Source organism: Coregonus lavaretus (genome assembly GCF_964263955.1).
Source record: "Coregonus lavaretus genome assembly, chromosome: 30".
Classification (NCBI taxonomy): Eukaryota; Metazoa; Chordata; class Actinopteri; order Salmoniformes; family Salmonidae; genus Coregonus; species Coregonus lavaretus.
Genome location: NC_140017.1, coordinates 34,630,909 through 34,644,908, shown reverse-complemented (window position 1 = coordinate 34,644,908; position 14,000 = coordinate 34,630,909). Strand labels below are relative to the sequence as shown.

Sequence of the window (14,000 nt, the reverse complement as noted above, 5' to 3'; positions counted from 1 at the left end):
TTGCCAGGAATGTCAGATAAAAACCATTGATTGAAAATGGAGGATTTCTGTGGTTCTACCACCGGTTACGAAAGGAGACATAATTTACAGACAGATCTAATCCACAACTGCCCTTTGGAATACAATCTCTCCAATCCACATGGCTTCACTAATTCACATCACACCAAAACCATGCAAATTGTGCCAAAATATATGCAACACCAAAAATAAGATATGTTCACATTTATTTATTGTGCAGGGACTTTTATATACAGATACATTGTATACACCTAAATTACATAAATTGTGAAATAAATGTATCAGCTAGTGTTCCAATATTCATCTTGTTTTTAATGTTGACCTTGGAAGTACTAACATAACAGAATTAGACAAAGGAGCACAATGAAAAGTGAACAGGAGTTACTGTATAGTATTAAACAATCCAGTCTAATTTCAGATAGTGTTTCTATATTTTACATGTTTCATTTTGTTATAGGTCAAATAACTATTGCACTAAATACTTCTGACAAACACATTTCATTTGTTTTTCAAACATAAAAAACACAACTATTATCTGACTTGTGTTCTCTAATACAATCAATCAATCAATAATCAATCAGTAATGAGCAAATGTGCAACTGCTCCTCAGTAGCGTATGCAAACAATAGAACATACATTACTTAGTGTCCAGGGCCCATAGCAGAGCAAAAAGTGGAAGAAAAAAGAAAGAAAGAAAAAAAACATACAAAAAAAAGAAAATCTATAAAATCATAAATGTAAACCATTGGTGTCATCCTCTCAATGTTATCCCTGTCCCAGGGCAGTGACTAAGGGAGACAGATACTGACCTGCTCTCAGCTACTCAGTGGAAAGGATCTGACAGGGACAACTAATCTACTACTAGCTAGCTTATATATTGATAGACACGGATACAGGCTAGTGACATGCTTTACAAACACTAAACAACAGGTACAGAATACAGCCCCCCCCCCCCCCTTTACCATACAGTAGCACACATCTAGTATGTTACAATAACTAAGAGTTCAGCACTAAACCGCCGCAGGAAGATATTACCCTTGTTATTCCTCTAAGCTATTAAAACATGCAGTGTGTGGTGTGGTGAGGTCCTACAGTACTATTTAGTGGTGGTGGGAACCAGCTGCAGTTGACTGACTCAGATGGAAAACCTACGCCTTGAGATGTTGTATTTTCTAGGTTACTTTTCCATGACCAGAAGTCTATTTTCACCATCGCCTCTTTTTGTTGGCCAAGCCCTAGTGAGCTATAGCCAGGCCCCTACATGAAAGAAACCACAGTACAGTGTGTGCTGCTATATAAACATATGGAAGCCTGGCAAGCCATTCTACCACCACCACATACAGGAACATCTGATTATTGCACACAAGCACTGAACTTGCAAACGTTCATGCAAATGTATGGGAAACGCAACTACAGTACACTCCGAAATCACTGGTTGTTCACTAGGACGTGACACATGATTATACACTTCTTTAATGGAAGACTAAAACCCACTGGTTGCAGTGGGGAACATAAAGCTCTCTAGGTGACACTGTCCTTGGGCTCTTTGATGGCTAGTGTAAAACACCTCCGTTGGACAGGAGGAGAGAGGCTGAGGAGTGTACAGGGTAATGACATGGTAGAAAACAAACATCATGAGACTCTACTATACTAGCTTCTCGACAGTGATTGCATGACCTTCTTTAGACACCAGTATAAAACATAGGTGTTGTTCCTGTTTGGGGAGGAGCATAGCCCCATGACGAAACCATCATTGCACTGTGGGGAATCTTCCTAAATATGTCCTAACTTCCTACTGTGAAGAAACCTGTAGTTACATCCCATCATACGAACACTTCCTGCCAGACATGGTTTCTGCTAAAACACTAAAATAGTGACAAACAGATTAAATCCCAGCAACAGAACAAACAGATTCAATCCCAGCAACAGAACAAACAGATTCAATCCCAGCAACAGAACAAACAGATTCAATCCCAGCAACAGAACAAACAGATTAAATCCCAGCAACAGAACAAACAATAGGCTGTTGTCAGGGCTCATTCAGTTTGAGTACAAAGCAAACGGAAAATTATACAGCAGATGTATAGAAAAACACACTTTGCAATCACTAGTAAGTAAGCATTTCCTCAGTTACATATAATGCCATGCACTAATGACAGGACAAGTGGACTATCTCTAAGGAAGGCCAGAAACGAGTGTAAGGCCGAAAGAAAGGGAGAAAGAGGGAAGAGTGGAGGAGTGGAGGAGTGAGCTGGAGCTGCTGGTATGGGTTAGTGTTGGTGAGGAGTAGATCTTCTCTCTTCTACTCAGAGGGACTGGGATCCTGACCTGTACTGCTTGAAGCTTCCCAGCAGACTCTGGACCCCCATCCTGACCCGGCGGGCCACGGAGTCAGCAGGGGGAGTGGGCAGACAGGAGCCCAGGCTGGGAGGTCTCGCGTCCAGACACTTCTGGTAGCGCAGCTGTGGACAGGACACAGACATACAGCAGGACTACATCAGTACAGATACCAAAATGCATCAATACAATTCAAGGAAACAATAAACAGGCCTTAATGAAATTTTCTATATTATAGACAACATATCAAAACCCCAGTCCACTGTCCAGTCGGGTGACTCACCATGCAGGCGGCCTGCACCGCCTCACTCAGGCTGGCAGCATTGGGCTCACACCAGAACATGTGACAGATGAAGTCCCCGGGGCCCTCGGCCATGATGAAGGCAAAGGTGTGGACATCCTTCCCCACGCCCATGAAGGACAGGAACCGCACCCGGCACTCTGACAACACGTCCTCAGTCTGGGGAGGACAGGGGGACACACAGCACAGTCAGGAGAGAGAACAGTCAGGAGAGAGAGCCATACTCACATGACTTCTACTAACTGTCTGTGTGTAACTGAGATGATGTTGTGGATGGGTTAGTTAGTAACTACCTCTCTGGTGAGGATGGTGAGAGTGGCAGGGGCCACGTTGACAGAGACGGGGGTCCAATCCTGCTTCCTTGTGCTGTTCATTGCAGCCTCCAAAGCATCATTGACTGTGTCCACACCTAGGAGACGAGACAGTTATACTGTTAACAGTATCCACAAGGCAAGGTAAACTGCATGGTAGTAGCTAGCTAGCCATGTACGCAGCGAAGCGCAAAACAGTCCCGCACAAAGCACAGCCAGATGTTTTACTGCACAGCTAAATAAACACTACATGACCAAAAGTATGTGGACACCTGCTCGTCGAACATCTCATTCCAAAATCATGGGCATTAATATGGAGTTGGTCCCCCCCTTTGCTGCTATAACAGCCTCCACTCTTCTGGGAAGGCTTTCAACTAGATGTTGGAACATTGCTGCGGGGACATGCTTCCATTCAGCCACAAGAGCATTAGTAAGGTTGGGCACTGATGTTGGGCGATTAGGCCCGGCTCGCAGTCAGTGTTCCAATTCATACCAAAGGTGTTCGATGGGGTTGATGTCAGGTCTCTGTGCAGGCCAGTCAAGTTCTTCCACTGCGACCTCGACAAACCATTTCTGTATGGACCTTGTTTTTTGTGCACTGGGGCATTGTCATGTTGAAACAGGGAAGGGCCTTCCCCAAACTGTTGCCACAAAGTTTGAAGCACAGAATCGTCTAGAATGTCATTGTATGCTGTAGCGTTAAGATTTCCCTTCACTGGAACTAAGGGGCCTAGCCCGAACCATTAAAAACAGCCCTAGACCATTATTCCTCCTCCACCAAACTTTACAGTTGGCACTATGCATTCGGGCAGGTAGCGTTCTCCTGGCCACGCGGACTATTTACATTGACCCCCCCCCTTTGTTTTTACACTGCTGCTAATCACTGTTTATTATCTATGCATAGTCACTTTACCCCTACCTACATGTACAAATTACCTCAACTAAACTGTACCTACGCACATTGACTCGGTACCGGTACCCCCTGTATATAGCCTCGGTATTGTTATTTTATTGTGTAACTTTTTTGGGTGGGGTAAATATTTTCTTAACTCTATTTCTTAAACTGCATTGTTGGTTAAGGGCTTGTAAGTAAGCATTTCACGGTATTCGGCGCATGTGACAAATCAAATTTGATTTGATCCACCAAACCCAGATTCGTCCGTCGGACTGCCAGATGTTGAAGTGTGATTCATCACTCCTGAGAATGCGTTTCCACTGCTCCAGAGTCCAATGGCGACAAACTTTATACTACTCCAGCCGACACTTGACATCGCGATCTTAGGCTTGTGTGCGGCTACTTGGCCATGGAAACCCATTTCATGAAGCTCCCAACTAACAGTTCTTGTGCTGACGTTGCTTCCAGAGGCAGTTTGGAACTCGGTAGTGAGTGTTGCAACCGAGGACAGACGACTTGTACGCGCTACAGCACTCGGCAGCCCCGTTCTGTGAGCTTGTGTGGCCTACCACTTCGCGGCTGAGCTCCTAGACTTTTTCACAGCAATTACAGTTGACCGGGGCAGCTCTAGAAGGGCAGAAATTTGACAAAGTGACTTGTTGGAAAGCTAGCATCCTATGACGGTGCCACGTTGAAAGTCACTGAGCTCTTCAGTAAGGCCATTCTACTGCCAATGTTTGTCTATGGGGATTGCATGGCTGTGTGCTCGATTTTATACACCTGTCAGCAACGAGTGTGGCTGAAATAGCCAAATCCACTAATTTGAAGAGGTGTCCACATACTTGTGTATATATAGTGTATTTACCTAACTACTAAGTCAATAAAATATTTCCTTACCCATGCGTCCCTTACCTAGAGGCTTGGCCACAGGTACGTTACCAAGGTAATACACAAGAAAATGTTGGAAATTTTCATTTTTTGGAACCGGAAACTCTGCAGAGGAAGAAAATGGGTATGGAGTTAGTGTCTGGTGTCTAACGTTTGTTATCAAATGAACTCTAGAACTATCACTGGGGTTACCTTGAGCAGGAATCTCCATGGGTTTGCACTGGTCATAATTGTACCTGCTAAGAAATGGCTTGGATAGCTTCCTCTCTGTCATTATCTGAATGTAGAGAGAGAGGGAAAGATATGTTCAGGTCATCGTGAACTGAGTCATTCCAGAGGAAATAGTACATTAGATATGTGCCATAGGAAACATGGGAGCCTCACCCTGGAGCACATCTCATGGGAAACATGGGATTACATGGGAAACATGGGAGCCTCACCCTAGAGCACATCTCATGGGAAACATGGGATTACATGGGAAACATGGGAGCCTCACCCTGGAGAACATCTCATGGGAAACATGGGATTACATGGGAAACATGGGAGCCTCACCCTAGAGCACATCTCATGGGAAACATGGGATTACATGGGAAACATGGGAGCCTCACCCTGGAGCACATCTCATGGGAAACATGGGATTACATGGGAAACATGGGAGCCTCACCCTAGAGCACATCTCATGGGAAACATGGGATTACATGGGAAACATGGGAGCCTCACCCTGGAGCACATCTCATGCAGACTGGTGGCGATGTTCTTGGCAGGTGAGTCACAGCGGAACACATGACACTTGAGGACCTGGGTCAGGTTGTCTCGCGCTACATAAGCAAAGTCTCTGTTGTAACAAATAGAGAAAAGTAACACCATTTACATACTGTTACATGAACCCATGCATTTCTCTAACTTTAATGATAACAACCCACAAGAAGAAATGGCAACAAAAAAATATATATTGCATGCAATCATGTTAGATATGACAATACAATCAATTAAACTATAAACACCATGGGACATGAAAGTATAAAGATGAAGAAATGCAAATAATCATATCTGTACAATACCTTTCCCTGTATAGGGCAGCATGAAAATAAATAATGATCAGTTAATCACAGTTATTACAAAAACACTAGTAGAAAATGAAAATCTGATTTGTAGTGAATGTCAGTGCCTTGAAAGGAAATGCTATTGCAATACCATGGACAACCCACAGTTGTGTTATTGAAATACCATGACAACCCACCAGAGGGCAGTAGTGTCTCAGGGTTGCAGTTCTGTATTTGAGCATGTCATTGCCAAGTGGGTTTGTAAGGAATGTAAGCCCTATGTTGGCGATCATAGGCTGCATTTACAAAGACAGAACAATTCTGACCTTTTTTCCCCCACAAATCCGTCTTTTGACTAATCAGTTCAGCTCTAAAATGATCTCATGTGATTGGTCAAAAGAGCAATTCGTGGAAAAAAGATCAGAATTGGGCAGCCTGTGTAAACACAGCCTTAATGACTCACACAGTCTTTAGAAATGGGCAAATAACTGCTCTGTGCAAATTCAGTAGGAAAACAGACCACATCCAGAGGTCTAGGATGGGGAAACTCTACCCCAAGGCATGAAGATTAACATGTTTTAGTAACACTTATAGCAGCAATATGTAACTTTTTGGGGGGACCCGACCAAATTCACATAGAAATGAGTTATAGAGTGAGGGAAAAAAGTATTTGATCCCCTGCTGATTTTGTACGTTTGCCCACTGACAAAGAAATGATCAGTCTATAATTTTGATGGTAGGTTTATTTGAACAGTGAGACAGAATAACAACAACAAAATCCAGAAAAACACATGTCAAAAATGTTATAAATTGATTTGCATTTTAATGAGGGAAATAAGTATTTGACCCCCTCTCAATCAGAAAGATTTCTGGCTCCCAGGTGTCTTTTATACAGGTAACGAGCTGAGATTAGGAGCACACTCTTAAAGGGAGTGCTCCTAATCTCAGCTTGTTACCTGTATAAAAGACACCTGTCCACAGAAGCAATCAATCAATCAGATTCCAAACTCTCCACCATGGCCAAGACCAAAGAGCTCTCCAAGGATGTCAGGGACAAGATTGTAGATCTACAAAAGGCTGGAATGGGCTACAAGACCATTGCAAAGCAGCTTGGTGAGAAGGTGACAACAGTTGGTGCGATTATTCGTAAATGGAAGAAACACAAAAGAACTGTGAATCTCCCTCGGCCTGGGGCTCCATGCAAGATCTCACCTCGTGGAGTTGCAATGATCATGAGAACGGTGAGGAATCAGCCCAGAACTACACGGGAGGATCTTGTCAATGATCTCAAGGCAGCTGGGACCATAGTCACCAAGAAAACAATTGGTAACACACTATGCCGTGAAGGACTGAAATCCTGCAGCACCCGCAAGATCCCCCTGCTCAAGAAAGCACATATACAGGCCTGTCTGAAGTTTGCCAATGAACATCTGAATGATTCAGAGGAGAACTGTGTGAAAGTGTTGTGGTCAGATGAGACCAAAATGGAGCTCTTTGGCATCAACTCAACTCGCCATGTTTAGAGGAGGAGGAATGCTGCCTATGACCCCAAGAACACCATCCCCACCGTCAAACATGGAGGTGGAAACATTATGCTTTGGGGGTGTTTTTCTGATAAGGGGACAGGACAACTTCACTGCATCAAAGGGACAATGGACGGGGCCATGTACCATCAAATCTTGGGTGAGAACCTCCTTCCCTCGTGGATAGGTATTCCAGCATGACAATGACCCAAAACACACGGCCAAGGCAACAAAGGAGTGGCTCAAGAAGAAGCACATTAAGGTCCTGGAGTGGCCTAGCCAGTCTCCAGACCTTAATCCCATAGAAAATCTGTGGAGGGAGCTGAAGGTTTGAGTTGCAAAACGTCAGCCTCGAAACCTTAATGACTTGGAGAAGATCTGCAAAGAGGAGTGGGACAAAATCCCTCCTGAGATGTGTGCAAACCTGGTGGCCAACTACAAGAAACGTCTGACCTCTGTGATTGCCAACAAGGGTTTTGCCACCAAGTACTAAGTCATGTTTTGCAGAGGGGTCAAATACTTATTTCCCTCATTAAAATGAAAATCAATTTATAACATTTTTGACATGCGTTTTTCTGGATTTTTTTGTTGTTATTCTGTCTCTCACTGTTCAAATAAACCTACCACTAAAATTATAGACTGATCCTTTCTTTGTCAGTGGGCAAACGTACAAAATCAGCAGGGGATGAAATACTTTTTTTCCCCTCACTGTAGATATGTCATTCTCATTGAAAGCCAGTCTAAGAAGTGGCAGATCTGTTCTATGTACGCTATTTCTATGCTTCGTTTTCCGGTTTTGCACACCAGTTTCAAAAAGCTGAAAATACAATATTTGTAGTTATGGAAATGTTATTTCACTGCGGTTTAGATGGTACATGATTCTCTACACTATACATGCTTGTTTTGTCACAAACTGAAATTAGGCAAACTATTAGAATTTTATCAACCAGGAAATGGCAGAGCGATTTCTGCATAGTGCAACTAAGAAAATTGAACAAATTACCAGTGCCTAATATCTCTTAATTAGGTATGGATGGTCATGATTAAGTAATAGTTAGGTGACTGCTAAGATTAGATAGACAATTTAATAAATAAACACTACATAAAATAGTACAAATACTAAAGAGTTAAACAGCATTTTCTATTCCTGTAAAAGTAGCTACACCACTTAATCTGACTGCCACAGCAGTGCTTTCCAACCTCTAGATGTGGTGCCAAACAGCGTCTGGTTGTTCTAGTGGACACTGACCTGCCATTGTCTCGGCCCACGCCCCACACGCGGATGCTGGCGATGGGCTGGGAGTGCAGCAGAGTCTGTCCCAGTGGGTCGATCAGATTCATAGTGTCATTCTCCAGGACCATCAGCATGTCCTTACCCTGGTAACACAACACAAACATATCATTATCCTCCTGAAGCACCACCATGCACAGGAAATTGAATGGCTTAGCGATCAACCAAATTACATTTGAATGTGCCCATCTGTGCTACAACTGATAATATTCTAGCAAACACCTGTTAGACTTGATCCTGTTTTAGATTAAGAGACATTCCCAAGCAGTGGTCCATATGGACGATTATAATTACTCCGATGTTCAACATTATTCAACACAGAGCAGCTGCAGGGAATAGCAGTAAATGTGAGAAGTAATTATTATAATTACTAAATAAAAGACTAAGCAAGGCAGAGGGTCTCACCCAGACATGAATCCTATCCCTCTTCCCCCAGACAGGAAGAGCCCACCCCAGTCCCTTCCTGTAGACCTGGTCCCCAGACTCACCTCTCCCCAGATGCCAGCAGTGTCATGGAGGTTGTGTTTGTGGTAGGACAGCTGTCTGATGCAGTTGTTGACAGCCACGCTGCTCTTCCCCGCTGCCATGTCCGCTTCAGACATGTCCACCCAGCCCAGAGAACGCACAGCAAAATACTGCCATAGCAAATAGAGGCCGAAGAGAACACAGGATGGGCCGGAGAGAGATAAACCGACAGTTCAATTAGGAAAGGGAAGAGCCCCGTGTAGCTCAGTTGGTAGAGCATGGCGTTTGCAACGCCAGGGTTGTGGGTTTCGATTCCCACGGGGGGCCAGTATGAAAAATTTATGCACTCACTAACTAAATCGCTCTGGATAAAAGTGTCTGCTAAATGACTAAAATGTAAATGAGTAGTTGTATGTTGACAGGGAAGGGACAGACAGATGACTACAGTCTTCCTGCCTCAGCGCTTTAGTGAGAGTAAATGTAAGTGAATTTGAATGTACCTTAGCCTCCAGGTCAGTGCCATGGGGATCAAGTTTCTCCTCTTCCTCAGATTGGGAACAGCTATAAGACAGTTATTATACAGCTATAAGACAGTTATAATTTGAGAAAGAGAAAGAGGGGAGGGTTTAAGAAAGACTGTTTTGGCTGAGAATGAGATAGTACGTTATGTGATAATGACTTACTTCAGGTTGATGGACGCATAGCGCAGGGTTGCCCCTTCAAACTCCTTCAGGCTCTGATCAGATGCCACCTCTCCCTCCTGCAATCACCAAGACGACAAAGAATGAGTTGATCAAAATCCAGATGTGCTGCCTTCTAAACTCTACTGTTTCTAAAACTGAAATATCGAGGGTTGAAGCTGTGAAATGTCAAGTGCTCTGTAATTGGCAGAAGGTATTATTTTGGCTATTGAAGCGTAGTGCTCTGCTTCTGTCCCTTAGGTAACGCCAAGACAGTAAAAATATGTAGCTCTACTTTTTCTTCTGTTTCCATGTCAACTATTTTCCACATAATAATGATTTATACACAGAGTATGTGGTGAGGGTATGTTCAAAAACACTTTTTCCATACTCATTAAAATAATTATATTCTCTTTTTACTGTGGTGTCAGTGTTGCCCTTTTGGTAAAGGATATCCTGAATGTGAGGGCTTGGCCATGTCCAGATTCTCATTAGTACTTATTAATATTCACGCTGACTCTTACCTTCCACAGCTCTCCATCACTAGTCCCTTCATCTGGGTTAGAGAGGTTTCCCCATGTTTCCTAGGAGAGTCAGACAAAAACATGCCATTTTTTCTCCAAATATTCTAAAAATTGGGAGAGCGTAGATCTAAATCTTCTCAGAACAGAACATATACAGTGCATTCGGAAAGTATTCAGTCCCCTTAACTTTTTCCACATTTTGTTACGTTACAGCCTATTCTAAAATGGATTACATTTTTTTTTTATGATCATCAATCTACACACAATACCCCATAATGACAAAGCGAAAACAGGGTTGTAGAAATGTAGCAAATATATACAACCTAGAAAACAGAAAAACCTTATTTACATAAGTATTCACACCCTTTGCTATGAGACTTGAAATTGAGCTCAGGTGCATCCTGTTTCCATTGATCATCCTTGAGATGTTTCTACAACTTGATTGGAGTCCACCTGTGGTAAATTCAATTGATTGGACATTTGGAAAGGCACACACCTGTCTATATAAGGTCCCCCAGTTGACAGTGCATGTCAGAGCAAACACCAAGCCATGAGGTTGAAGGAATTGTCCGTAGAGCTCCGAGACAGGATTGTGTCAAGGCACAGATCTGGGGAAGGTAACCAAAACATTTCTGCACCATTGAAGGTCCCGAAGAACACAGTGGCCATTCTGAAAATGGAAGAAGTTTGGAACCACCAAGACTCTTCCTAGAGCTGGCCGCCCGGCCAAACTGAGCAATTGGGGGAGAAGGGCCTTGGTCAGGGAGGTGACCAAGAACCCGATGGTCACTCTGACAGAGCTCCAGAGTTCCTCTGTGGAGATGGGAGAACCTTCCAGAAGGGCAACCATCTCTGCAGCACTCCACCAATCAGGCCTTTATGGTAGAGTGGCCAGACGGAAGCTACTCCTCAGTAAAAGGCACATGACAGCCCGCTTGGAGTTTGTCAAAAGGCACCTAAAGGACTCTCAGACCATGACAAACAACATTCTCTGGTCTGATGAAACCAAGATTGAACTCTTTGGCCTGAATGCCAAGTGCCACGTCTGGAGGAAACCTGGCACCATCCTTACGGTGAAGCATGGTGGTGGCAGCATCATTCTGTGGGGATGTTTTTCAGCGGCAGGGACTGGGAGACTAGTCAGGATCGAGGGAAAGGTGAACGGAGCAGAGTACAGAGAGATCCTTGATGAAAACCTGCTCCAGAGTGCTCAGGACCTCAGACTGGGGCGAAGGTTCACCTTCCAACAGGACAACTACCCTAAGCACACAGCCAAGACAACGCAGGAGTGGCGTCCTTGAGTGGCCCAGACGGAGCACGGACTTAAACCCGATCGAACATCTCTGGAGAGATCTGAAATTAGCTGTGCGCGACGCTCCCCATCCAACCTGACAGAGCTTGAGAGGATCTGAAGAATGGGAGAAACTCCCAAATACAGGTGTGCAAAGCTTGGAGAGTCATACTCAAGAAGACTCATGTAATCGCTGCCAAAGGTGCTTCAACAAAGTACTGAGTGAAGGGTCTGAATACTTATGTAAATGTGATATTTCAGTTTATTTATTTTGTATACATTTGCATTATGGGGTATTATGTGTAGACTGAGGGGGGGGGTGGTGGACAATTTAATCAATTATAGAATAAGGCCGTAACGTAACAAAACGTGGAAAAAGTCAAGGGGTCTGAATACTTTCCAAATGCACTGTACATCACAAATCATCCCTAAGGCCTATGGGTAAGAGCTCACCTCTGGCTCTTCCTCACAGGGTGTTGTCTCCAGGGACATACTGGAGGACATCATGGAGTCTCCCACCTTGTCCAGAGGGGAGGGGGGCTCCCATTGAGTAGTGCCAGTAGGGATGTGCCAGTAGTAGGTGCCTGAGGTGTCTCGAACCCGCATCCACCCAGAGGGCAGGTCTGTGTCCGCCTCAAAGGCTTCCGAGTCCCAGAAGGACTCTGTGTGGAGAGAAGGGGAGGGTTAAAACAAGGAGTATGCTAACGTCGCTTGCAACCTGAGAAGCACTTGTTATGTTAGACTAGACAATAATCATTATTGTTCCAACAAAACAGTCACACAACTGATTTCAACAAACCCACCCTTACCTTTGTTTCCAGTTGGAGGGCTTTCAACAGTGATGTCCTGAGACAGTGCTGGCCAGTTGGTTTCTTCATCACTTGGTGTTCCATTCACGTTAGAGAACAGCAGACAGGGATTTCTAGCCACCCCACCTCCCTCTCTTTCAGCCTCCGCATTACTCTGCTCGGACTCCCTCTCTTCCTCTGTAAGACTGCAGGCCTCGTCATCTGCCTCAGATGGATCTTCCTTCTCTTTGTCCTCTTCTTCGCCCTCACCCTCTTTATCCTCTGCAGACAGTAGAGTGTGGATGAGTAGTGGCTCCTTGAGGATGGTCTTGGACTCTTCTTCCTTCAGGCCCAGAGTCTTGGCGGTCTTGGGAGGTTTGGTCTGCTCCTTGTTCCTCTGCTGCTCCTCCTCGGTGGTGTTATGAGGGGAGAAATCCTCCTGGTTCCCATTCTGGTCCTGGTCCTGATGTTTCTCAGCTACTTTCCTCAGTTGGTTTTTGCCCTCCTTGACCCATTTTGCATTGTTTCCGGCAGTGGATTCTTGGTCACTCCAAAGGCCGCTGTCATTCAATTTGTTTTTCAGCACTTCATCTTGATGTTGGTTGTTGGCTACATGATAAGATACATCATCATCATCATGGCCACCCATGGTACTACTATACAGCAGCTCTGAAGGGAATCGAGAAGGGTATGGTTAGAGAGAAAATAGATAGCTAAGAGATGCCTTTGCCCATCTGATCACTCGAATGTTTAGTTACGAGTCAGTTTAGTTGAGACAAGTGACCTGGCTGGCTAGCCAACTGTTTGACATTGTAACGTTAACTAACCTTAGTTAGCGAGGTAAAGGTAATGTTAGCAAGCTAGCCGCCTAACTAGCGTTGACTCATTAAAGCGAAATTAGAAAATAGCTAGCTAGTAAGATAGGTAGGTAGCTAACGTTAGCTAATGTTAACTGCGCCATCAGCTAGCCACATTATCAATGAGATATGACACAAATCGCTACGCTAGACGGCTAGCTACTAGCTAACGTTAGCTGGCTAGGCCTCTCTAACTAGCTTACTAGTTACTAATTTAGCAAGCAATCAATTACAATTTAAATGCCATGACAATGTCAAGAGCTAGCTACTGTATTATTGCTAATTTAACATACCAGCTATGTGGTTTAAGCTAACGTTAATTCAACTAAAAGGCAAACTAGGTGGCTTCTCCTTGCTAGCTAGCTAGGTGACCATCTGAAATAACAGGCATCATCCGCCATCAACCCATTATAATATGTCCATAATTGGTACACTAGCACAAAGAACGGCAATTCAAAATGTGCGCTATTAGCTACTAAATCTACTTACTTGTGCTGTGTGTCCTTCGATAAAATATATTCTCGTTATTGTTACATATTTACACCATTATTTATGAAGGCGTAGAGGGGTCATTTATCTGGATTCCCAGCAGATGCTGATGCTGCGGTGTTGTGTAGAGTAGTGATTGACGATTTGGTGGGGGCGTACGTCACGAATATGTCACTTGTGTTGCCTCGTAAGGTTCTCTGACTCAACCCTCTTATGATCGCTGATCGGAGTCCACAGAATACATTATCAAAAGAGATTTAAAGAGGTATTTTAGTACTAAATCAATGACATAGTAGACC

The 14,000-nt window shown here is 44.0% G+C and overlaps 1 protein-coding gene across 1 annotated transcript; it reads right to left on the bottom strand.

Moving 5' to 3' along the window:
- Positions 1 to 212: 212 nt before the first annotated feature.
- Positions 213 to 13,835, bottom strand: LOC311105900 (amyloid beta precursor protein binding family B member 1-like). Its single transcript, XM_084148123.1, has 14 exons — positions 13,702 to 13,835; positions 12,377 to 13,024; positions 12,021 to 12,229; positions 10,277 to 10,336; positions 9,756 to 9,832; positions 9,573 to 9,633; positions 9,096 to 9,242; positions 8,566 to 8,693; positions 5,471 to 5,585; positions 4,943 to 5,027; positions 4,760 to 4,855; positions 2,950 to 3,065; positions 2,639 to 2,815; positions 213 to 2,480 (listed from the first exon to the last, which is right to left on the bottom strand). The coding sequence occupies exons 2-14, from the start codon at positions 13,002 to 13,004 to the stop codon at positions 2,325 to 2,327; spliced, it is 2,055 nt and encodes a 684-aa protein (XP_084004249.1). The 5' UTR covers positions 13,005 to 13,024; positions 13,702 to 13,835; the 3' UTR covers positions 213 to 2,324.
- Between the last annotated feature and the right edge of the window lie 165 nt (positions 13,836 to 14,000).

Coding starts and splice junctions, on each gene's coding strand:
- LOC311105900 (XM_084148123.1), bottom strand. CDS start 13,004: ATGGGTGGCCATGATGATGATGATGTATCTTATCATGTAGCCAACAAC. Junction 5,586..8,565: donor GTGGGCCGAGACAATGGCAG/GTCAGTGTCCAC, acceptor TTGTTACAACAG/AGACTTTGCTTATGTAGCGC. Junction 4,856..4,942: donor CATGGAGATTCCTGCTCAAG/GTAACCCCAGTG, acceptor CTTCCTCTGCAG/AGTTTCCGGTTCCAAAAAAT.